The 22,166-nt window shown below is 40.7% G+C and overlaps 5 protein-coding genes and 2 pseudogenes across 5 annotated transcripts; 2 read left to right on the plus strand and 5 right to left on the minus strand.

Moving 5' to 3' along the window:
• Positions 1-747: 747 nt before the first annotated feature.
• Positions 748-2,138, minus strand: LOC126634081 (UDP-glycosyltransferase 83A1-like; annotated as a pseudogene).
• Positions 2,139-2,618: 480 nt separating this feature from the next.
• LOC126634080 (UDP-glycosyltransferase 83A1-like) lies at positions 2,619-4,941 on the minus strand. The gene is made up of 2 exons (XM_050304561.1): positions 4,304-4,941; positions 2,619-3,725 (listed from the first exon to the last, which is right to left on the minus strand). Exons 1-2 carry the CDS (start codon positions 4,788-4,790, stop codon positions 2,842-2,844), a joined length of 1,371 nt encoding a protein of 456 aa, XP_050160518.1. The 5' UTR covers positions 4,791-4,941; the 3' UTR covers positions 2,619-2,841.
• A 3,398-nt stretch (positions 4,942-8,339) lies between these two features.
• On the minus strand, positions 8,340-10,605 carry LOC126634079 (UDP-glycosyltransferase 83A1-like). The gene is made up of 2 exons (XM_050304560.1): positions 9,685-10,605; positions 8,340-9,536 (listed from the first exon to the last, which is right to left on the minus strand). The coding sequence occupies exons 1-2, from the start codon at positions 10,205-10,207 to the stop codon at positions 8,647-8,649; spliced, it is 1,413 nt and encodes a 470-aa protein (XP_050160517.1). The 5' UTR covers positions 10,208-10,605; the 3' UTR covers positions 8,340-8,646.
• A 619-nt stretch (positions 10,606-11,224) lies between these two features.
• On the plus strand, positions 11,225-13,282 carry LOC126581889 (30S ribosomal protein S9, chloroplastic-like). The gene is made up of 2 exons (XM_050245819.1): positions 11,225-11,697; positions 12,864-13,282. The coding sequence occupies exons 1-2, from the start codon at positions 11,347-11,349 to the stop codon at positions 13,149-13,151; spliced, it is 639 nt and encodes a 212-aa protein (XP_050101776.1). The 5' UTR covers positions 11,225-11,346; the 3' UTR covers positions 13,152-13,282.
• An 881-nt stretch (positions 13,283-14,163) lies between these two features.
• Positions 14,164-18,778, plus strand: LOC126581885 (isoleucine--tRNA ligase, cytoplasmic-like). Its single transcript, XM_050245814.1, has 4 exons — positions 14,164-14,780; positions 15,193-15,891; positions 16,272-16,607; positions 16,838-18,778. The coding sequence occupies exons 1-4, from the start codon at positions 14,247-14,249 to the stop codon at positions 18,584-18,586; spliced, it is 3,318 nt and encodes a 1,105-aa protein (XP_050101771.1). The 5' UTR covers positions 14,164-14,246; the 3' UTR covers positions 18,587-18,778.
• Positions 18,779-18,913: 135 nt separating this feature from the next.
• Positions 18,914-19,803, minus strand: LOC126582553 (UDP-glycosyltransferase 83A1-like; annotated as a pseudogene).
• LOC126581886 (UDP-glycosyltransferase 83A1-like) lies at positions 19,771-21,788 on the minus strand. Its single transcript, XM_050245815.1, has 2 exons — positions 21,153-21,788; positions 19,771-20,814 (listed from the first exon to the last, which is right to left on the minus strand). The coding sequence occupies exons 1-2, from the start codon at positions 21,631-21,633 to the stop codon at positions 19,934-19,936; spliced, it is 1,362 nt and encodes a 453-aa protein (XP_050101772.1). The 5' UTR covers positions 21,634-21,788; the 3' UTR covers positions 19,771-19,933.
• Between the last annotated feature and the right edge of the window lie 378 nt (positions 21,789-22,166).

Below are 22,166 nucleotides of genomic sequence, written 5' to 3' on the forward strand. Positions count from 1 at the left end.
TAGGCCACTGAAGCTCAAGGGAAAATTTTATAGGACGGCAATAAGGCCAGCGATGTTGTATGGCAGAGAATGTTGGGTGGTGAAGCATCAACACGTACACAAAATGGGTGTAGCGGAGATGAGGATGCTTCGTGGGATGTGTGGGCACACGAGAAAGGATAAGATTGGGAATGAGGATATCCGAGGTAAAGTAGGAGTAGCCGAAATTGTAGGAAAGATGAGAGAAAATCGGCTCTGGTGATTTGGACATGTGCAAAGAAGGCCGACTGACGCTCCGGTTCGAAGATGTGACTACGGGACAGAGGTTCAGGGCCGAAGGGGTAGAGGAAGACCTAGGAAAACTTTGGAAGAGACTCTAAGAAAAGACTTAGAGTACTTGGATCTAACGGAGGGCATGACACAAAACCGAGCGCAATGGCGTTCTAGGATTCATATAGCCGACCCCACTTAGTGGGAAAAGGCCTTGTTGTTGTTGTTGTTGTTGGCTCTGCTAATCCGACCTATTAACCCTAATTATATATAATTGTATATTTTCAATGTTGAACAAATAGTAATGTATTTAATCAATTCAAATACAAGTATATACACCTTGAACTGTCATTCATGTAATATTGTAGAATTTTAATGTGTGGAGACTAAATTTCGTGACCACGATTCACGGATATAATTAAGATATAAATAGATTTCTGAATTTTATTGTATCACTGTATCAACTGAAGCATGAATCTTATATTAATTCTTAAAAACAGATGATTAGCACATTTTCTTCTTTGCCTCTTCCACTTGCATGCCCTATGATTTCATCCATTCAACAAAATTCTTGAAGATCTTGTTAGATTGGCCGCCTTCTTCGACATTGGCGATGGCCAATTCCTTCAGTTTCAAAGCTCTTTCGTTGAAATCTTTGTCTCCAAGCAGTTGTTCCAACTTGTTCTTAATTTCTTCTTTGGTGGTGATGCCAGTTTCATTCTTTTCGAATTTCAATCCCACCTTCCAAACGTCACAAACGTAGCTCTCATTAGTGAACTGCTCGGCAAAGTATGGCCAGCACAAGAAAGGAACCCCATTGCTTAGGCCTTCTAGGGTAGAGTTCCAACCGCAATGGCTTAGGAAGCAAGCAATCGAAGGATGAGCCAGAACCTTCTGTTGAGGTGCCCAACCCACCATCCGACTGCGAGAGGCTACTCGCTCTTGATATCCTTCCGGGTAGGGATCACTTGTCGTGTCAGTGCTATCTGGCCGCACGACCCAGAGAAATGGCCTCTCCGAGAATTCGAGAGCCAGAGCCAATTCTTGAATTGGGTGGGTTTAAAAATTGTGAAGCTGCCAAATGCAACATAGATCACTGAGTTGGGTGGCTGTTGATCCAGCCACTCTAAGCAAGTTGAGTCTTGTGGCCAGAAGTAGCCTGCTGAATTCCCAAGCCGTCTGCTCGCCAAGAGCGGGCCTATTGTTAGAATCTCGGGTGTAAAGGTGAATGTTGCTGGCTCAAGATCATACGCAGAGTTGCAAAGAAGCCAGTCCGCCACTTGTACAGCCTTGTTGCATTTTAACATGGACTGAAACATGATTTTCTGAGTGGTTGAATAAGAAATTAGTGATAGAGGATCTCACAGTTCTCACTCACCATCATTGTCAATGATTCCTTCATAAATTAACTCGGGGATGCTCAACTTCAAGGCTAAAACTGCAGCTGATGCCGGCCAAAAGGCGGCCGCCTTGATTTTCATCTTCACCGCAATTTCCAGAGCCCACCCGATAGCCTGATCAGCAATGACACAAGTGATTTTATCGCCTTCCCCTCGGTTATTGATCTTCTCCATCAGCTCCTCCAACTTCCCTGGCATGACTTGTTGCATTGCTTCAGATAACTTTCCTGGGTCATTCGTGTCCTGCCCCGGTTCTAAGCCATCCGAAATTGAAACTAGGTCGATGCAATCCCTCCGTATATGACTTTGATCATCAGGCAAGGCGTTAGTGACGCAGTTGTGATTGAAATCTGTGTTGACAAACGTGACCTTGAAGCCATGATTCACTAAGCTTTGTGACAACTCCATCATGGGAATTACATGGCCTTGTGCAGGAAGAGGAAGAATTAAAATATGTGGGCTGCTCATTGTTTTTTCTTTGTGTGTGTGTGTGTGTGTTTTTTTTTTTTTTCCCACTTTCAGTGTGTTCTAATCTTAATCAGATCGATTGATCGAATCTGGGAGGAGATTTGGGTCTTACTTTAATATTTTTATTATATTGTGATTTTGTTTGCATTCTTTACTTTATTCTTCAAACGTGTGTGTGTATATATATATGTATGTATGTGTATATGACAAACTTCATAACCTTTCCACTGCTGTTGGAGAGGTATCTATATCGACAACATATCCAAAACAATATCGATAATTGATACAGATCTTGCCTTAGCTACAGTGAAGCTGGATCTCGCTCAAGCTACAATGAACGGAATCCCGCCATATCAATTTGATATTTGTTTCTTATTTTTATTAAGAAATTCATGGAACAAAAATTTTCACAGAAATAACTGTTCCCATCAGTTCATATGTGTGATTTTTTGGTAGCTACTAGTTGACTGAATGTTAGTTGTTGACGTGTGCCAGCGACAATTGTCTAATTATTGCCAGTTTCTTATTCATTATTTTCACTTATATCAACGACTGACAATCAGTGTGTTTGAGTGGCTAATCGTAGCATTACTCTTTGTTGAAAAGTGTCCATATTCTACCAAAGCTCTAGCTACTAGCTAGGATTTAAGAATTAAGAACGTGAAAGTGGCCTAGTTTGAGATAGTATCTTATGACTCTGAAACATTGATCTTAGATTGCTTCTCTATGATTTCATCCATTCAATAAAGTTCTTGAAGGTTTTGTTAGATTGGCCGCCTTCTTCAACATTAGTGATGGCCACTTCCTTGAGTTTGCGAGCTCTTGCTGTATAAATTTCGTCACCGAGCAGTTGATCTACCTTGTTCTTGATTTCTTCTTTCAGGACGATTCCCGTTTCATTCTTTTCGAATTTCAATCCCACCTTCCAAACATCACAAATGTAGCTCTCGTTAGTGAACTGGTCTGCAAAGTATGGCCAGCACAAGAAAGGAACCCCATTGCTTAGGCCTTCTAGGGTTGAGTTCCAACCGCAGTGACTTAAGAAGCAAGCAATCGACGGATGAGCCAGAACCCTTTGTTGAGGCGCCCAACCCACCATTCGACCGCGAGAGGCTACTCGCTCTTGATATCCATCCGGGTACGGATCACTTGTCGTGTCAGTGATATCCGGCCTCACAACCCAGAGAAATGGCCTCTCAGATAATTCAAGAGCCAGAGCAAGCTCCAGGAATTGTGTTTGATTGAAAATCGTGAAGCTTCCAAATGCAACATAGATCACTGAGCTGGGCAGCTGTTGATCCAGCCATTGCAAGCAAGTTGAGTCTTGCTGCCAGAAGTTGCCTGGTGAATTCTCAAGCCGGCTGCTCGCCAAGAGTGGACCTATTGGAAAAATCTCGGGTGCAAAGGTGAATGCTGCTGGCTCGAGGCCGTATGCAGAGTTGCAAAGAATCCAGTCTGCTACTTGCACAGCCTGGATGCTTCTTACCATAAATTGAAACATGATTTTCTGAGTGGTTTCGTTACCAATACACGCCCACACAAAGTCTGCAGTTTTTATGGCGGGCATGTTTGGTGCCAACTGAATCGCCTGGCTTTTCAATACGGTTCCTGTAACAAGTGACTGTATGAATGATTACGAAAATATAAAACATAAAAAGAGAACTCAATAATTTCATAGCCTATTGCTAAACACATAACTAATTAGTCTAATTTATTCACTAATCGAGGCTCCTGACAATTTCTTACATAACTGGATCTATCAGTAGATTACCGATGTGAGACTCAACACACACAACAGAATCCGAAGTTTCACAATAGTAACCAAAAATTTCGATCAAGTTAAAGTAGTCACTAGCAAGGACTAGGCCTACATATTCAGCACATATCTGCCGGACCTATCTGGGACTGCTTCTAGCATAATTTTCTAACATCCATAAGCACTTCTAAGTTCCAACCATGTTTGACTTAAAAATTAAAAAGTGCTTCTGAGTTGTAGAAGCTTTTTTTGGGACTTCAAGAAGCACTTGAATTTCTAGTAAAAATTCCAAGTGTGTCTCAAATCAAAATTTTACGTTTCAAATGAGTGAGCTTGAACACATTTAACTAGTTGAACTAAAATATTTACATAACATGGTTGCATAATATTTCACAGGTTCGTGATAGAGGATATCAGAGTTCTCACTCACCATCATTGTCAATGATTCCTTCATCAATTAACTTGGGGATGTTCAGTTTCAAGGCCAAGACCGCAGCTGACGCAGTCCAAAAGGCGACCGCCTTGATTTTCATCTTCGCCGCAACTTCAAGCGCCCACCCGATACCCTGATCAGCAATGACACAAGTGATTTTTTCGCCATCCCCTCCGTTAATCTTCTCTATCAGCTCCTCCAACTTCCCTGGCATGACTCGTCGCATTGCTTCCGTTAACAGTCCTAGATCTCTCCTGTCCTCCCCCGGTTCCAAACCATCCGGAATTGAAACTAGATCGATACGATCCTTCGTCATATGACTTTGACCATCAGGCAAGGCGTTCGCGACGCGGTTGTGATTGAAGTCTGTGTTGACAAATGTGACTTTGAAGCCATGATTCACTAAGCATTGTGAGAGCGCCATCATGGGAATTACATGGCCTTGTGCAGGAACAGGAATAGCTAAAATATGTGGGCTGCTCATTCTCTTTGCTTTCTGTTTCTTCTTTTTTTTCAGAGTTTCAGTGTGTTCAGGTCAAATCTGGGAGGAGCTTTAGGTGTTGAGGAGCTACCCATTGCTTCTTGTTTACTGTGTTGAGCTTACTTTATAAGTCATTGCTTAGATTCATTATCTTGTTGGTTTGTTTATGTTTTCTTGACTGACTATTTGAGTCGGTTAATACTGATTAAATTAATCGAACGTTTAATGATGTATCGGATTAAAAAACAGACTATTTAAAAAGACAAGAAGAATGATACTTGCATGATCTTTCATTTCAAAAGGGCCCCATACTTCCACAACCATGACTAGATACATACATTATTTGTACCACATCTGACTAGACACAAATCTTTATCAGCTAGCAGTTGAATTTATATTTTTGTCGTATTCTTAGTATATTTTAGTATTTATTTTGATGAAATTTTGATACTATTTATAACTTGTTCATTTGTTTCCTTTTTTTTTTCAGGATCAACTAAAGGCAGGAATCTTTATTATAGATACAATCTTTATTATAGATACAACACAAATTTACAAACTATTGACCTATAGACAAAATAAAGAAACAAAAAAGGACCAATAAAAAAAAAAAGAAAAAGCCCAACCACAGTTTGTTTGTTCATTTGTTTGCCTTTTTTGGTAGCAATTAATTGACCAAATTTTAGTAGTTTTTGTGAGGGAGTGAATATGTTCTCGCGACAGTTGTTTATGTGCATGAGAATGATTGTCAGTTGTCAATATGTTATATGATTCACTTATGTTAATGATTAACAGTCGTTATGTGTGAGCGACTAACTATAGCATTACTCTCGTGGACAGTGTCCATATTCTACTAAGGCTAGTTCTAGCTACTTACTAGGGTTTCAGTCTTTAAGAATTAAGAAAGTGAGAGTGGCTAGTTTGATATTCTATCTTACAAAAGTGTGCAAAATGTTTTTTAAAAATTCCATGTCCTTTCTTTACTTAAAACAAGAAGAAGGATACTTCCTCCATCATCTTACATTTCAAAAAGGGCCCCATACCTCCACAACTATGACTAGATACACACACTGTCTGTGTCACATCTTCATCAGCAGCATTTGTCCATGCTATTAAAGCTGGGACAAAATATTGCTTCTCTTTTTTCTAATAGCTCCAAGAAAATATGCATGTTTTGCAGGTTCGTATATAGGGTTGCCCTCTAATTGGATATTTGAATTCTGGCGGATTCAAGATTTGAATCTTGAGATTTTAGTGTTTGAGGTTGAAGTTTTTATTAGAAAGAAACAGACCGCGAAATGCGCAAAAAAAAATATTCAATTTATTCACCGAGGTATTTCGTCGAATATTTGGTTGGCGTTTTGTCGTCAGCTGAATCAAGTTGCACACATGTCAAATATTGATAGGTGTCAAAGCAATCTAACAAGTGTTTTTGTAAGAATTTGTCGAGTATTATCGATGCAACTTGTGCAAGGCATTTTGTCAAACACTTGGTGTACACAAAAGAACTTGTACCAAACATTTGGAGGGTTCTTGGAAGATCTTCACATGTATATTTCTCTGACTCCGAGTGGTCCTAGGACCACCTTACTTCCAATGTGCATCCACATTTGCCCCCATTGGCTGTCATTGTACATAGTTGAATGAACAACAACAAACTTTACTACCCGAAAGTCATATGAGTCCTTATTAGTTATTTATAAGATCGTGAAATATGTGCGGTACAAAGGAATTAGATCCTTTCATGAGCCCAAACTTAGGAGCCTCCTGACCAACACATAAGGGCCGTTCGATTTTGATCTAACGACTACAAACATGATGACTCTTTAAAAGTTATAATAATTATAACCATTAAATCAAAATCCAACGGCCTTTGTGTGTTGACCAGGAGGCTCCTAAGCCCAAGCTCAAAAGAGGATCCAATTCCTGGTACAAATGCTTACAGTCAGGTAAGATCAGAACTCTAATTTAATTCATATTTCCTTTTATTGGCTCTGCTAATCCGCCCTATAAACCCTAATTATGCAATAATATAATTGTATATTTTCACTGTTGGGCAAATAGTTATGTATTTAATCATTTCAATACAACGTTGTTGTCGAGATGTTACTAATATCGATCTCGCATATTGAGGCAGGATCTCGCTTAAGAAAATGCTTTAAAGTAGGTATTAAATATCGGTAATATCGGAAATATCGGTAGTCCGAAAACACGGAAATATCGATGGAAATATCGGAATAATATCGATATCGATAAAAATTACATGGAAACCACGGAAATTGTAAGAAAAACTTGGAAATTTTTATTGAAACTTTGCAGGATGTTTATTTAGTCAATTATCTATTAGTTTATCATAAAAAATTGGAAGGAAATGCATTGCATGATGGATTTAACTGATTTAAGTTGATTATATAGCGAGCTGGCAAACATTGTGAGTGTAGAAAATATGTAGTAATTAATGAAATAATTTTAAACACATCATAATCATTTATATATAATGAATTAGTACAATATTTTACATTTTATACATTGCATGGTAAGATACATGAGTGACTTATTACCTTTTATTTTTTTTATTTAAGAATTATATGTTTGTGGGGGTTTTATTTAAAATTTATATTGAAGATGCTCTTAAATTATGTAAAATTGTGATTGAAAACAATATTTTATTTTATTTTATTTTCAAAATGCAAAATGGGCATTAAGAAAATTGCAAAGAAAGAGTCCACTTAATTCCCAAAAGTGCAAAAAATCCCAACCCATCATCTTTCTTCATAACCTATCAAAATCCCTATTGCCGTCAGACTCTTTCCCTTTTATTCCCACTTTGCCTTTTAGTCGCCTATCTCTCTCTCTCCATCCATATTCTCTCAAATTCCTCACTCTCCGCATGTCCGACCCCTCCCACCCTCCTCCGTTATCCCTCCCTTCCGCTAGATCTCGGCACCCCCACCTGTGAAACCACCCCCACCCACCCACCCAACTCATCATCATCTATCCTTCTCCCACTCCCACACACACGCACAGAGACCCACATCGGCAGATCGGCTTCTGCTTCTCCCTTGTCGCCGCCGTCGTCTCTCTCCTTTCTCTCTGCACTGAGGGTCCGAGACCCACATACACACACACACACCCATCATCATCAGCAACCTCGTCTTTCTCCCTCTCCTTCTCATCTCTGCAACTCGGCGAACTCCGGCGAGGCCGTGCGTGTCGACTCACTTTCCGAACACCTCCGACGGTTTCACGGCAAACTTCATATATAAAAACGTTCATCTCGTCTTCTATTTCATTTTCATACCTAGATCGGAGTCTAGGGTCCTGTTTTACAGTCGGCCGGAGCTTCTACAGCTCCGACGTTATTCTCCGAGTAGGCCAGTTCCGATATTATCCCAAAAACCATTTGGACATTGAAAAAAAAATCGGTTCCCCTAAAAACCGATAATATCGGCATTTCGGACCATGCTTTAAACATATACGATTTTCTCTTGGGTATATTGTTTTATTTTTTATCCACTAGTTTTTTATTTTGTAAAAATGGATTAGCTTGTGGCCAAGCCTAGACGGTCTATGTTTTTTTAAGGCTGCGAAAACTCACAACTGCATTTCAGCCTCCTCTGGCCACATAGTGTAATTAACCAGCATCAAGAATCGAACCCAAACAAGTCGTATGAAATACGGATTAGGAATTTGTCCCAACCATTGTGCCACTCGGTGATGGAACAACCTTTCATTCTTTGTGGAAGTATTGAAAGAGTTGAACATGTAAACCTGGTAAATTGGTTGATTGACATTGAGATGGCGAAATTTTGTCATATGACGTTTGATGAATCACCACATACTTCAAATTTGACGTTGCCTATGACTGGAGCCATTCAATAAAATTGTTAAAGTTCTTGTTAGATTGGCCACCTTCTTTGATACTGGTCATGGCAAATTCCTTAAGTTTGGAAGCACTTTCTTTAAATTCTTCAACACCAAGCAGTTGTTCCACCTTGTTCTTGATTTCTTCTTTCGTGATAAGCTCGCTTTCGTTCCTATCGAATTTCAGTCCCGCCTTCCAAACATCACAAATGTAGCTCTCATTGATGAACTGATCGGCAAAGTATGGCCAGCACAATATAGGAACTCCATTGCTTATGCCTTCAAGGGTGGAGTTCCACCCGCAGTGACTTACGAAGCAAGCAATCGAAGGATGAGCCAGGACCTTCTGTTGAGGTGCCCAACTGACCATCAGGCCGCGAGAGGCTACACGCTCTAGATATCCTTCCGGGTAGGGATCACAAATACTGTCAGTAGTATTAGTATCTGACCTCACGACCCAGAGGAATGGCCTCTCGGATAATTCGAGAGCCGAAGCCAATTCTTTGAATTGGGTTGGATCGAAAACTGTGAAGCTGCCAAATGCAACATATATCACTGAGCTGAGTGGCTGTTGGTCCAACCACTCTAAGCAGGTTGAGTCCTGTGGCCAGAAGTTCCCAGCTAAATTCCCTTGCCGGCTGCTTGCCAAGAGCGGGCCAATTGGCAAAACCTCGGGTATCAGGGTGAATGCTTCCGGCTCGAGGTCATGTGCCGAGTTGCAAACAGCCCGTTGTGCCAGTTTCTGGCTGCTGTTGAGTTTTAACATCAAATCAAATATCATTTTCTGCATGGTAAAGTCACCTATGCATGCCCACACAAAGTCTTTAGTTTTCATGGTGGGCATGTTTGTTCCCATGTCAACATTCTGGCTCTTCAATACAGTTCCTGAAAAATTAAATGGTTACAAAAAGATCAATCGATAATCTGCTCGAAGAGCTCCCCCATCTTTGCAACGAATTGCTACTTGCGGAAGTATGAAAACTTAAAACCGAGTTGATCTGCTTAAAATGAAAAGTTGTGACAGAGATCTTACCATCGTTGTCAACGATTCCTTCATCAATGTACTTTGGTACACTGAGAAGCAACGCCAACGATGCAGCTGCTGCAGGCCAAAATGCAACTGCCTTGATGTTCATCTTCTCTGCTACTTCCAGGGCCCAGAAAATATGATGATCAGCCATGACACAAGTGACATTTTCGCCATCCCCTCCGTTGATCTTCTCTATGAGCTCCTCCAACTTCCCCGGCATGATCCATTTCAACGCTTCGGATATCTGCTCTAGCTCGCTCTTGTCCTCCCACGGTTCTAACCCATCTGGAAGCGAAACTAGATCGATAAGACTCTCGCCAGCCAAGGCTTTCACTATGCGCTTGTGGTTATACTCCGTGTTCACAAAACTGACCTTGATGCCATGGTTCGCTAAGCTTTGCGAGAACTCCATCAAGGGAATTACGTGCCCTTGCGCCGGGTAAGGAATCGCTACGATATGTGGCCTGCTCATTTTTCGCTCTCGTTTTTTTTCTCTTTTCTTTTCGATTCCTAGATGTTTTCTCATGCAGTTTCTTCACATATCTTATACAGGAGGCATTTGAGGCATGGAATTACTGTATGTTTTGTCTCCAAGGGCATCGGTTTCATCTGAATTCGGAGTTGGGGAATCAACCTTTTTGTGTCTCTTTCCATTATTTATGCGTGCATTTGTTGTTGAGTTCATGCCTGTTTTAGTTCATTCTTTTGTTTTCTTGATGATGCTTTCGGCGAACGGCTTTGGTTACCGCCACGCCGTTGTTTTATGTTCTTGTCTTGGCATTGATGGAACTGCCTTTCATTTTCCAAGTAGACGTGGCTTAGGCCGATTGACTAGGGTTGGCCGTCTCTTGTACTTAGGTTGGAATCTCATTCCTTATAAATTAAAATAGTTTAGAATATGGTTCTGTTGGATTCATTTTACAAACAATAGGAAAAAAAAAAAATGTTACCACATGCCACCATCTTTTCTTGTTTGTGCACTTGTGCATCCTCTTAGCCTGATCCATTTTACACTATCACTCATCAGTTACCGGTTAGGAGGATGCTCAAAACTCGAGCAAACTTGCACCTACGAGAAATTCTCTCGTGCAATTAAGTTTTATCATAGTAGTGTCACAGTTCAATAAATGTTTGTCACATGTTTAAAAACGGTACAACTTGTCTAATAAACGATTGTCACGTGTTTAAATGGTGACATGAGAGAAACTATTTTCTTTCACACTTTCTCGTTTATTTTTATTCAAGTGATAGCAGTCAAATTAATCTAAATATTGGGAGGAAAATTCGGATTTAAGTGCAGAGGGAAAAGCATGCTACAATGTTAATAGTTTGGTGACTTTTTCAAAATCTTCTAGATAAAACAAATTGAAATTTTGAAGGACCAAATAAAATAATCGCAAAAACTCGGGGGAATATTTGTAATTAACACTTAATTTTACTTTGATTGACATTGTTAAATCCTGTTTTATCCTGGGGTTGCAATTCGAATACCCAAATAGTCCAGTTGCTACTCGTGCAATTTTACCAAATAATAAAAACCCAAACTTTCGTTATCCGCTCAATCCCCCCATTTCCGAACGTTATCCCCTTTCATCTTCTTCATCCTCCCACCAGCTGCTCGGTGCTGGCGGCAAAATCCAAATCCGCAGAAACCCTAGGGAAAAAATGGCGGTCTCCATAACAGCTCTCACATCGTCCCTCTCTTCTCTCTCATTTTCCTCCCACGTAGCTCAGAAGCCCAGCATTGCCTCGTTTCCCGGCTCCAAATCAGTGACTTGTTCGCACGTGTGCGGAACCGCCACACGTGCCCCTCGTCTGGTGGTGGCTTCTGTTGCGGCGGCTCCTCCTACAGAAGTGGTGGAGACTGAAAACCTCAAGAAATACGTGAAATCAAGGCTTCCCGGCGGTTTTGCAGCTCAGACAATCATCGGGACTGGTCGCCGGAAGTGCGCGATTGCTCGTGTTGTACTCCAGGAGGGCACCGGTAAAGTCATCATCAACTATCGCGACGCCAAGGTCTCCTCTCTCTCTCTCTCTGTGTTTCCACAAGTAGTTAGGGTTTCGAATTGGGAATTGGGAATTTGGGATTTCCATGTTCATCCTGTTTTACCTTTCTGTTAGCTACATAATTTATTTATTTATTAAAAAATGTAGTTGATTTTTGAATAATTGCTTGTATGATTTTTGATGCATTTTTCAGCTGATATCTCTCTGTGATTATGCAATGTCGTGCTCAAAGTGTGCTTCTTTGGGCAGCCAAAGATGTTTGCTTTTCTTTTTACTTTTTGCATTTTTCGCTGAGTTTATGCGCAAGTAATATAAATGTTGAATGCCAGAGGACATGAGGAATGTTGCGGGATGTGAGTGGCAGGCATGCGGTCTGCTGGTTGATTGGTTGATTTTCGCCGGCTATTCACATCCTGCAATTATCCCTCATCGGAGAATGCCCCCAATAATATTACGGTAGAAAATGCGGTTGTGGGGATGTCCTTAATTTATTTGCTGTGATGTTCTTAGTTATTTATGTTTTACTTTGTTTGTTCTGTTCTTTTCATTTTTTGCTCGAAGCGGCTAGTGATTTTAACTTTTTTCTAGACAATTGTATGTCTGAAACTGTTGGTGCTGTTAAACTAATAATCTCTACGAGGCCTATTCGTCTTCAATGTAACTTTTGTGTACCTCTGTCCGTTATTTTGAACCCATATTTGCCTTGTACAAAATGCCTGACTAGTCTCCTCAATGTTTTGAATTCATACGTTATTCTGTGGATATATTTGTCATGATTTTAGACTTGTATTTATGATGAAAGATTAAAGTGTAGTGGCTAATTAGTTCATCTAATCTTGTAAGAATTTTGATCTGTAATCTGTTTCAAGATATAATTCTGAGTGGACTGCGATGACTTGTGTTAATGGTTTCGTTCATCGTTGCCAACTACTGTGATATTTCTTATGGTCCCATTCCTTTACAGCTTTCAGTATCAGCAACTCCTTGAACAATACTTTCTTTTTTTATATCTCCTGGTCTACGAATATGTGTCTCGTCTGTCATGAATATCATGGTCATGGAACAAGTATAGCAGTAGTTGGAGTACAAGCACCAAAGTTACTCGTTAGGGAATTTTGTTTATTTGTAGACAATATTAACGAAACCCTTATGATTCTGTATTTAACATTGTGTAGGAATATCTGCAAGGCAACCCGTTGTGGCTACAGTACGTAAGAGTACCGTTGGTTACTTTAGGATACGAAAGTGGATACGACGTGTTTGTGAAGGCTCATGGCGGTGGCCTTTCTGGTCAGGCGCAGGCGATTTCCCTTGGCATTGCCCGAGCTTTGCTAAAGGTCAGTGAAGACCATAGAAGACCTCTCAGAAAGGAAGGGCTGCTGACCAGAGACGCCAGAGTAGTTGAAAGGAAGAAGCCTGGTCTCAAGAAAGCTCGCAAAGCCCCTCAGTTTTCAAAGCGTTAGACTTGTCCTTCCTTTTTCTATGCTGTGAACATCGCAAGCCATACAAATATCTTCTTGTGCACTATATGAACAGGTTTCATTTGGAAATGTAAATGTAGATTTAAAGCAAGGAATTTGGTTTTGATTGCTTAGTTTGTTTCTTCCCATACCATGATTACTAGACATATCTAACTTTCTAGTGTTATCCTCTGAGTTATCGGGCATAAATCCAAGTACCGGGCAGAAGGTAGCTCGCTTGCTGGAAGCCTTTTTTCTCTGCAATTTCCGGCCCCGTCTAAGACTCGGATCAGCAAGAACGCAAGCGAACTGATCCCAATTTTATCCATTAATCTGTTCGATAAGCTCCTCGAGTTTCCCGGCCATAACCAGCCGGATTGTTTCAGACAACTTCCCTGGTAATTACTTGGGGTGCATTTCACTCTATACACAAATGTAGCCATGCTACCATGTAAGACTTGTTATTACTTCTCTAGTTGATAGTTACCAACTTACCATCATGACTTGGTGACTACATTGTACACCAAATTAGCTAGTGAAAAATGCTCTACATCCCAAAATTTTCTTTTCCAACCTAGGCATCAAGTGATATGCACCAACTTGAGAAGGACAAGAAAATTGAAACAAAAATTTATGCCGGTTTTCAAGTGAGATAAAGGTCGTTTGAAATTCAAGAATGAAACTTTAGAGCTTTTCGAGAGCGGAGCAAATAAGGGGAAAATTGGAGATATAGTTCGGCTTTAAGGAGAGAGTACCAGAGGTGAGACTTTGAGAGTCACAAACCAGTAAGTGAGATGATATAAGAGTTAGGGCTTTTATATGTCAAATCGAACGAGACATCTAATTTGAATGCTGGTATTGGAAGTTTTTCCAGCCCGTATTTTAGATAACTTTTTATAGATTTAGTATCATAGTTTGACCTATTTTGATAAGTTTTGGATCTAATATTGCATCCTTTTGTGGTACGTTTCGAGTTTTTCTCTAAACCCTGAGGCCCCTATAAATATTTGTTCAACGTAAAAAAAAAAACATTTTCATCGCGTTATCTTCCTTCATTCCATACCAAAAAAAAGGAGCTTCCTTTGCTGCAACTCAGCCATGGAGGAAGTGTGCGAGGGCAAGGACTTCTCCTTCCCCAAACAAGAAGAAACCATCCTCAAACTCTGGTCCGAAATCAAAGCCTTCGAAACCCAATTGGCGCGCACGGAGGGCCAGCCGGAATACGTCTTCTATGACGGCCCTCCGTTTGCCACCGGCCTCCCGCACTACGGCCACATCTTGGCCGGAACCATCAAAGACATCATCACCCGATTCTTCTCCATGACCGGCCACCACGTCATCCGCCGATTCGGGTGGGACTGCCACGGCCTGCCTGTGGAGAACGAGATCGATCGGACTCACGGTATCAAGCGCCGGGACGACGTGCTGAATATGGGGATCGATAAGTACAACGAGGCCTGTAGAAGCATTGTGACGCGGTACGTCGGCGAGTGGGAGAAGGTTATCACTCGGACGGGGCGGTGGATTGATTTCCAGAACGATTACAAGACGATGGACTTGAAGTTTATGGAATCTGTGTGGTGGGTTTTTGCGCAATTGTTCGAAAAGGGGCTGGTTTATAAAGGATTCAAGGTTGGTTTTTGATGGCATTGTGATTTCCTATGAGTTTTGCTCAATTGGGTAGTGAGAATTTTTGGATTTTAACATGTTTTGATCATGTGTGGTGGGAGATGGTAAATGGGGTTTATTAACATAATGCATGATCGAAAACAATTTCGGTTTCATGAATTACTGTTTTGTTGCTTTTTGATTATGCAGATAGCTCATGTCAACTCCAAAAGCTTGTAATTTGATAGAAATGTCTGGTATTGATTTCTAGTTAGGGTAAAAACTCAATGCTAAATGTACATGGAATTCTATTGCAGCTTAAATTCGGAAAACCGAGAAGAGAGGGAGAGAGGGAGGATAAATGTTCTGTTTGACTTGTTGAACAAAAGAAGGATATGTTGTGTTTCTACTGACATATTTTGTTTTTTGTTGGTAGGTCATGCCATACAGCACTGGTTGCAAGACACCACTCTCAAATTTTGAGGCTGGTCAAGATTATAGGGATGTGCCTGATCCCGAAATTATGGTGACTTTTCCAATTGTGGGAGATCTGGAAAATGCAAGTTTTGTGGCTTGGACAACTACACCATGGACCCTCCCTAGTAACTTAGCCCTCTGTGTCAATGCGAACTTTACTTATGTGAAGGTTCGCAACAACTACTCGGGGAAAGTTTATGTTGTTGCTGAATCTCGGTTGTCAGCTCTTCCTAGCGAGAAACCTAAAGAGAAAAGTACTGTAGTAGAAAATGGGTCCAAGTCTAAGACCAAGGGAGGAGCTGGGAAAAAGGAAACTGTCGACAGTTCATCATATCAAGTATTGCAGAAATTCTCGGGGGCTTCATTAGTGGGAAATAAGTATGTGCCACTGTTTGAATACTTTAAGGAGTTCTCTGATGTGGCATTTAGAGTTGTTGCGGACAACTATGTTACTGATGATAGTGGGACTGGTATTGTTCATTGTGCTCCTGCCTTTGGCGAGGATGATTATCGTGTTTGCCTCGAAAACCAAGTAATCAATAAGGGAGACAACTTGATTGTAGCGGTTGATGATGATGGCTGCTTTACAGAAAGAATCACTGATTTCAGCGGGTTCTATGTCAAGGATGCCGATAAAGATATTATTGAAGCAGTGAAGGTACAAGTGAGACTACACACAATCACATACACACACACACACACACACACCATAGTGGGGTGATTTACTTGCGCAACCCCCCACTCAATAAGAAGAAAATATAGAGCCATGCCATTCTATGTTTCAAATAAATGTTCAGTTTTAACTACGTGTTCTAAACTTAATGTTTTGACATCAAATAATATGTAGTCTCATGCGTTCTGATGCTATTTACTATTGTTGCTCTTCTTGTTGTCATCGTTAGTTGAAAAGAATTTAGGAAAAAGAGAGTGGAAAGTAGGAATATGTGTCCCGTTTGTGATGGATTGTTTCTGTACTTTATGCTATGTTGGTTTGTATTTGTATCCTTTATTCTGATATATTTCTTCATATTTTCTCAGGCAAAAGGAAGGCTAGTGAAGTCCGGAACTTTCACTCATTCTTATCCCTTTTGCTGGAGATCTAAAACTCCACTTATCTACAGAGCTGTCCCAAGTTGGTTTATCCGGGTGGAGCAGTTGAAAGAAAAATTGCTAGAAAATAACACACAGACTTACTGGGTTCCTGACTTTGTCAAGGAAAAGCGCTTCCACAATTGGCTGGAAAATGCAAGAGATTGGGCAGTTAGTCGAAGTAGGTTTTGGGGAACTCCTCTCCCTGTGTGGGTTAGTGAGGATGGCGAGGAGATACTAGTCATCGATTCTATTGATAAGCTTGAAAAGCTTTCCGGTGTTAAGGTTCGATTCCTCTTTGTCTACTTTATTTTGTGCAATTATATGTCATGTGGAATATTCCTTGGTGTTTGAATGTCCTGCTTAATTAATTATTATTTTTCGTGATTCAATCTTAGGGGGATAAGACTTTGTTGTTGTTGTTTTGTGATTCAACAATCCAAAATAATACGGTTCTTTTTTTTCCCTTGTGATTTACAAATCTAAAATAATATTTCTTATGTCGATTTAAATAGGTTTTTGATCTGCACCGGCACAATATCGATCATATCACTATTCCATCTGCTCGTGGTCCGCAACATGGTGTTCTTCGACGTATAGATGATGTGTTTGATTGCTGGTTTGAGAGTGGATCCATGCCTTATGCTTATATCCACTATCCTTTCGAGAATGTTGAACTTTTTGAGAAAAATTTTCCTGGGCATTTCGTCGCGGAAGGGCTAGATCAGACTCGTGGGTGGTTCTACACTCTTATGGTGTTATCTACTGCGTTATTTGGGAAACCTGCTTTTAGAAACCTGATTTGCAATGGACTTGTCCTTGCTGAGGATGGAAAAAAAATGAGTAAAAGTTTGAAGAACTATCCTTCACCAATGGAGGTTATTGATGACTATGGTGCTGATGCACTACGATTATACCTCATCAACTCTCCTGTTGTGCGTGCGGAGACATTACGTTTCAAGAAGGAAGGAGTTTTTGGTGTGGTCAAGGATGTATTTCTTCCTTGGTACAATGCATACAGGTTCCTTGTTCAGAATGCAAAGAGACTTGAAGATGAAGGGTTTGGCACTTTCCTCCCTATTGATCTAACCACTGTACAAAAATCGTCTAATGTGCTTGACCAGTGGATCAACTCAGCCACACAGAGTCTTGTGCATTTTGTCCAACAAGAGATGAATGGTTATCGACTTTACACGGTGGTTCCATATCTTTTGAAGTTTCTTGACAACTTGACAAATATTTATGTGCGGTTCAATCGCAAGAGGCTAAAGGGTCGTACTGGTGAAGAAGATTGTAGGATGGCACTCTCAACTCTTTATAATGTCCTCTTGGTGTCCTGTAAAGTGATGGCACCATTAACGCCATTCTTCACTGAGGTGCTTTATCAAAATTTGCGGAAAGTTTTGAATGAGTCTGAGGAAAGCATTCACTTCTGTAGTTTTCCTAAAGCAGAAGGAAAGAGGGATGAACTCATGGAGCAGAGTGTTAGAAGAATGATGACAGTGATAGATCTTGGCCGTAACATTCGTGAGCGTCACAATAAGCCTCTCAAGACTCCCCTTAAGGAGATGGTTATAGTTCATCCTGATGCAGACTTTCTTGATGATATTGCTGGAAAGCTAAGAGAGTATGTGTTGGAGGAACTTAATGTACGATCTCTTGTCACATGTAATGATACATTGGAGTATGCTTCGTTACGTGCAGAGCCTGATTTTAGTGTACTGGGTAAGCGGCTTGGAAAATCGATGGGAGTTGTTGCCAAAGAAGTCAAGGCCATGTCCCAGGAAAGCATTTTAGCATTTGAGAAAGCTGGAGAAGTTACTGTTTCTGGTCATTGTTTAAAGCTTGCTGATATTAAGGTGGTTAGGGATTTCAAGCGTCCTAATGGAATGACAGAAAAGGAGATTGATGCAGCGGGAGATGGTGATGTTTTGGTGGTTTTGGATTTACGTCCAGATGAGTCCTTGTTTGAGGCTGGTGTTGCTCGCGAAATTGTTAGGAGAGTTCAACAGTTACGGAAGACAGCTGCCCTTAAACCTACTGACGTGGTAGAGGCCTACTTTGAATCTTTAGATCAAGATAAATCAGTCTCACAACGGGTTTTGCAATCCCAGGAAGAATACATTACAGATGCCATTGGTTTTCCATTGCGTCCTTCTCATGTGATGCCATCAGATGCTGTCCTTGTCGCAGAGGAGAGTTCCCATGGGGTATCTGGCATGTCATTTGTTATCAGATTGGTTCGCCCGACCAGTTCCAAGTAGAGTTTCTAGAAACGATCGAGTATATTTAGTCAAATTTCATTAGCTAATCATTTAGGTTTAATCATGTTGTTACCTCGTTGGTGCTTTCGGGCAAACAGCATTAGTTTCATCACGCCTTTGTTTTATGTTCTTGTTTTGGCACTGTTGGAAAACTATTATTTGTGGAAGTAATGAACACAAGATTTTGGATTACCGTTTACGTTAGCTTTGTCTCAGTTGAATCAATCAACTGAGCTATTGATCTTATATTATTAACGCTCGAACCAGATCCATTGCTACATTTTCTTTGCTGCCTATTTCCTTCTGTTTATTCCGAAGGCGTCTCGTCTAAGACTTCATCCATTCAATAAGCTCCCTTCTTGAAGATCTTATATGATTGCCCACCTTCCTCGATATTGTTCATGGCCATTTCCTTCAGTTTTGAAGCTCCCGATTTGAATTTTCATCACCGAGAAGTTGCTCCTCCTTATTCTTGATTTCTCCCTGTGTGATCATCCCGCCTTCATTCTTATCGAATCTCAACCTTCCAAATATCGCAAATGTAGCTCTCGTTGAGCAACTGGTCAGCAAAGTACGGCCAACACAAGAAGGGAAGCCCCTTGCTTAGGCCAACACATGAAACCAAAGGAGTTCCAACCGCAATGGCTTACAAAGCAAGCAACCAAAGGATGACCGAGAACCTTTTGTTGAGGTGCCCAACCGACCATCAGACCGCAAGAGGCTACTTGCTCTTGATATCCTTTGGGGTAGGGATCACGTGCCAGTGATAACAGCTCAAGAGCCAAAGCAAGCTCCTGCAATTGTGTTTGATTGAAAACTGTGAAGCTGCCAAATGCAACGTACATAGATCACTGAGCTGGGTGTCTGTTGATCATGATCCAACCACTCTAAGCAAGTTGAGTCTTGTGGCCAGAAGTTGCCTTGTGAGTTCCCGAGCAGGCTGCTTGCTGACAGCCGGCCTATTGGTAAAATCTGGGGTGCTAGGGTGAATGCTACTGGTTCAAGATTATATGCCGAGTTGCAAACAAGCCAGTCTGCCTCTTTCAGACGTATTGTTTCTTACTATAACTTGAAATACGATTTATCCATTTTACACGTGATTTTATTGGTTTTTTGGTTTATATCATGTTGTTTTGCTGATGCTTTGTGAACGGCTTTAGGTTCATCACTCTATTGTTTTATACTTTTGTTCTATAACTGATGAAATTAGGTTTCATTTTTTATTCTGGAAGCACTGAAAGATTTACACACGTAAACTCGGTTTTAATTTTTGTAGTTTACACCAGCTTGATCTCAACTCCTTGCAAGAAGTAAGTCAAGTATGAAAACAATGCTCGAAGAAGTCACTTATCGTTTCATCCAATCAACAAAACTACTGAAATTTTTGTTTGAGCCGCCACCTTCTTTGACACTATCCAGAACCTTTTTCTTCATGTCTAAAACCCTGGCTCCTATTTCATCATTTCCTAGCAGCTGCTCCACCTTGCTTGAGATTTCTCTTCGCGCGACGATACCACTTTCATCCCGTTCGAACCCCAAACCAACCTTCCAAACTTCACAAATGTAGGTTTGGTTTAAAAACTGGTCAGCAAAGTAAGGCCAGCACATAAAAGGCACCCCGTAACTTACACCTTCCATTGTGGAATTCCAGCCACAATGGCTCACGAAACACGCGATTGACGGATGAGACAGAACCCTCTGCTGTGGTGCCCAAGCTACTATCCGCCCACGATCAGCAACGCTGTCAAGAAATCCTTCCGGGAAGGCTTCATTTTTTGTGTGTGCATTATCATCCCTGACCACCCACAAAAAAGGCCTATTGGAGTGTTCAAGCCCCCAGGCCAACTCTTCGAACTGTTTTCGATCAAAAACTGCGACACTACCAAACGCAACATATATGACTGATTGTGGAGATTGTTGGTCAAGCCAATTCAAGCAAGAGTCATCCGGCAAGATGTTTCCGGCAGAGCTTTCGAGTTGGTTGCTTGCCAAAAGTGGACCTATTGGTAGGATCTGTGGAGCCATGGAAAACGCCGCCGGCTCAAGGTCGTAGGTTGAGTTGCAAAGTAACCAGTCTGCTAATTTTGTTGATTGGTTGTTTCTAACCATAAGTTGAAACACATTCTTCTGCAGAGCCTTGCTGCCAAGGCATGCCCACACAAAGTTTGATGTGTTCATGCCAGGCATTTCTGGTGATAACTTAATTACTTGTTTCTTTGTGGGAGTTCCTGCAAATACAAGTCATAGTTGAAGGTTTCAATACAAGGTATATTCTACTTTACACTAATCTAAACTGCATCAAGGAGGATCCAAACTCGGGTGCATAGAGAGAGCACATCTACTCTAGCCAATATGGTACGCCCACGGCTACTAGTCACAATTATGTGCAAATGTGGAAGAGTGGATGTGCTATTGCTATGTACCAGAGTTTGAATCCCCTCTCTATTGTTTTGATTAGTTTAAAATAGAACATATCGTGATTTTAAAAGAAAAAGAAAGATATATTTCATAACTTTCATTTGCGAGTGTTCTATAAATTTAGACATAAAAGAGTGTTACTCCTCACCATCATTGGCAACAATTCCCTCATCAATAAGCTTTGGGATGCTAAATCCAAGCACCAAGAGTGCAGCTGCTGCTGGGCAGAAGGCAGCGCGCTTGATCGCCTTCTGCTCGGCAATGTCCAGGGCCCATCCAAGACTCTGATCAGCAAGAACACAAGTGATCTGATCCCCATTTGATCCGTTAATCTCTTCGATAAGCTCCTTGAACTTTCCGGGCATAACCTGCATGATTGCTGCAGAAAACTTCCCTGGTATTTTCCTATCTTCCAAGGATTCTAACCCATCAGAAACAAATACATGATGAATTTTACTCCCTATTTCATCCTCCACTGCCAGTGCATTTTTCATTTGCATGTGAACATGCTCTGTATCTACAAACGTGACCTCGATGCCGTGTTTTACAAGGCATCTTGAAAGCTCAAACAAAGGAATAACATGGCCTTGTGCTGGATAAGGAATCACCAAAACATGTGGATTGACCATTTCTCCCTCTTTTGTTTTCTTTGCTAGGTTTTTCTTTTGAACACAACGATATCTAAAATACCTTAATTTATAGGAAGAAAAATTCGAACTTAGGTATAAGGAGACAGACACACTACCTTGATTAATTGGTCTAACTCACATATGTTGTTGAAATTCAATCTCAAGTTTGTATCACTTTTATAGAGAGGTTGGATGTATGGACCAAAACATCAAGAATTTGTCTTGATATTAGTTGGAATCAACAACAAAACTAAACCTAATCTTTCGACCAAAAAAAACTAAACCTAATCACTACCATTTTCTATTGTTGCATCATTGTCCTTGTTAATGGTAATTAAATTCATTATTGTCCTTTTCTTTTGTTGTTACTTTACTGGTTTACATACTTTTTGAATTATGCTGAGGTATGCTGTGGATTTATTTGTTTTCTTCCCTTTTTTTTTCTATCTAAATTGCCATCTCTTCCTAATGAATTTACTTATTTTTAGTTACGCCCCCTGGAACTTGATTTTAATCTCGCTTTACTTCCTATA

Source organism: Malus sylvestris, chromosome 9 (assembly GCF_916048215.2).
Source record: "Malus sylvestris chromosome 9, drMalSylv7.2, whole genome shotgun sequence".
NCBI classification, from domain to species: Eukaryota; Viridiplantae; Streptophyta; class Magnoliopsida; order Rosales; family Rosaceae; genus Malus; species Malus sylvestris.

Bases quoted from the DNA above. Each gene is read 5' to 3' on its own strand.
- LOC126581886 (XM_050245815.1), bottom strand. From the start codon at position 21,633: ATGGTCAATCCACATGTTTTGGTGATTCCTTATCCAGCACAAGGCCAT. The intron at 20,815-21,152 runs GTGAGGAGTAAC...TTGTATTTGCAG, and splicing joins GGGAATTGTTGCCAATGATG to GAACTCCCACAAAGAAACAA.
- LOC126581885 (XM_050245814.1), top strand. From the start codon at position 14,247: ATGGAGGAAGTGTGCGAGGGCAAGGACTTCTCCTTCCCCAAACAAGAA. The intron at 14,781-15,192 runs GTTGGTTTTTGA...TTTTGTTGGTAG, and splicing joins TGGTTTATAAAGGATTCAAG to GTCATGCCATACAGCACTGG. The intron at 16,608-16,837 runs GTTCGATTCCTC...CGATTTAAATAG, and splicing joins AAAAGCTTTCCGGTGTTAAG to GTTTTTGATCTGCACCGGCA.
- LOC126581889 (XM_050245819.1), top strand. From the start codon at position 11,347: ATGGCGGTCTCCATAACAGCTCTCACATCGTCCCTCTCTTCTCTCTCA. The intron at 11,698-12,863 runs GTCTCCTCTCTC...AACATTGTGTAG, and splicing joins TCAACTATCGCGACGCCAAG to GAATATCTGCAAGGCAACCC.
- LOC126634079 (XM_050304560.1), bottom strand. From the start codon at position 10,207: ATGAGAAAACATCTAGGAATCGAAAAGAAAAGAGAAAAAAAACGAGAG. The intron at 9,537-9,684 runs GTAAGATCTCTG...TTAATTTTTCAG, and splicing joins AGGAATCGTTGACAACGATG to GAACTGTATTGAAGAGCCAG.
- LOC126634080 (XM_050304561.1), bottom strand. From the start codon at position 4,790: ATGAGCAGCCCACATATTTTAGCTATTCCTGTTCCTGCACAAGGCCAT. The intron at 3,726-4,303 runs GTGAGTGAGAAC...CACTTGTTACAG, and splicing joins AGGAATCATTGACAATGATG to GAACCGTATTGAAAAGCCAG.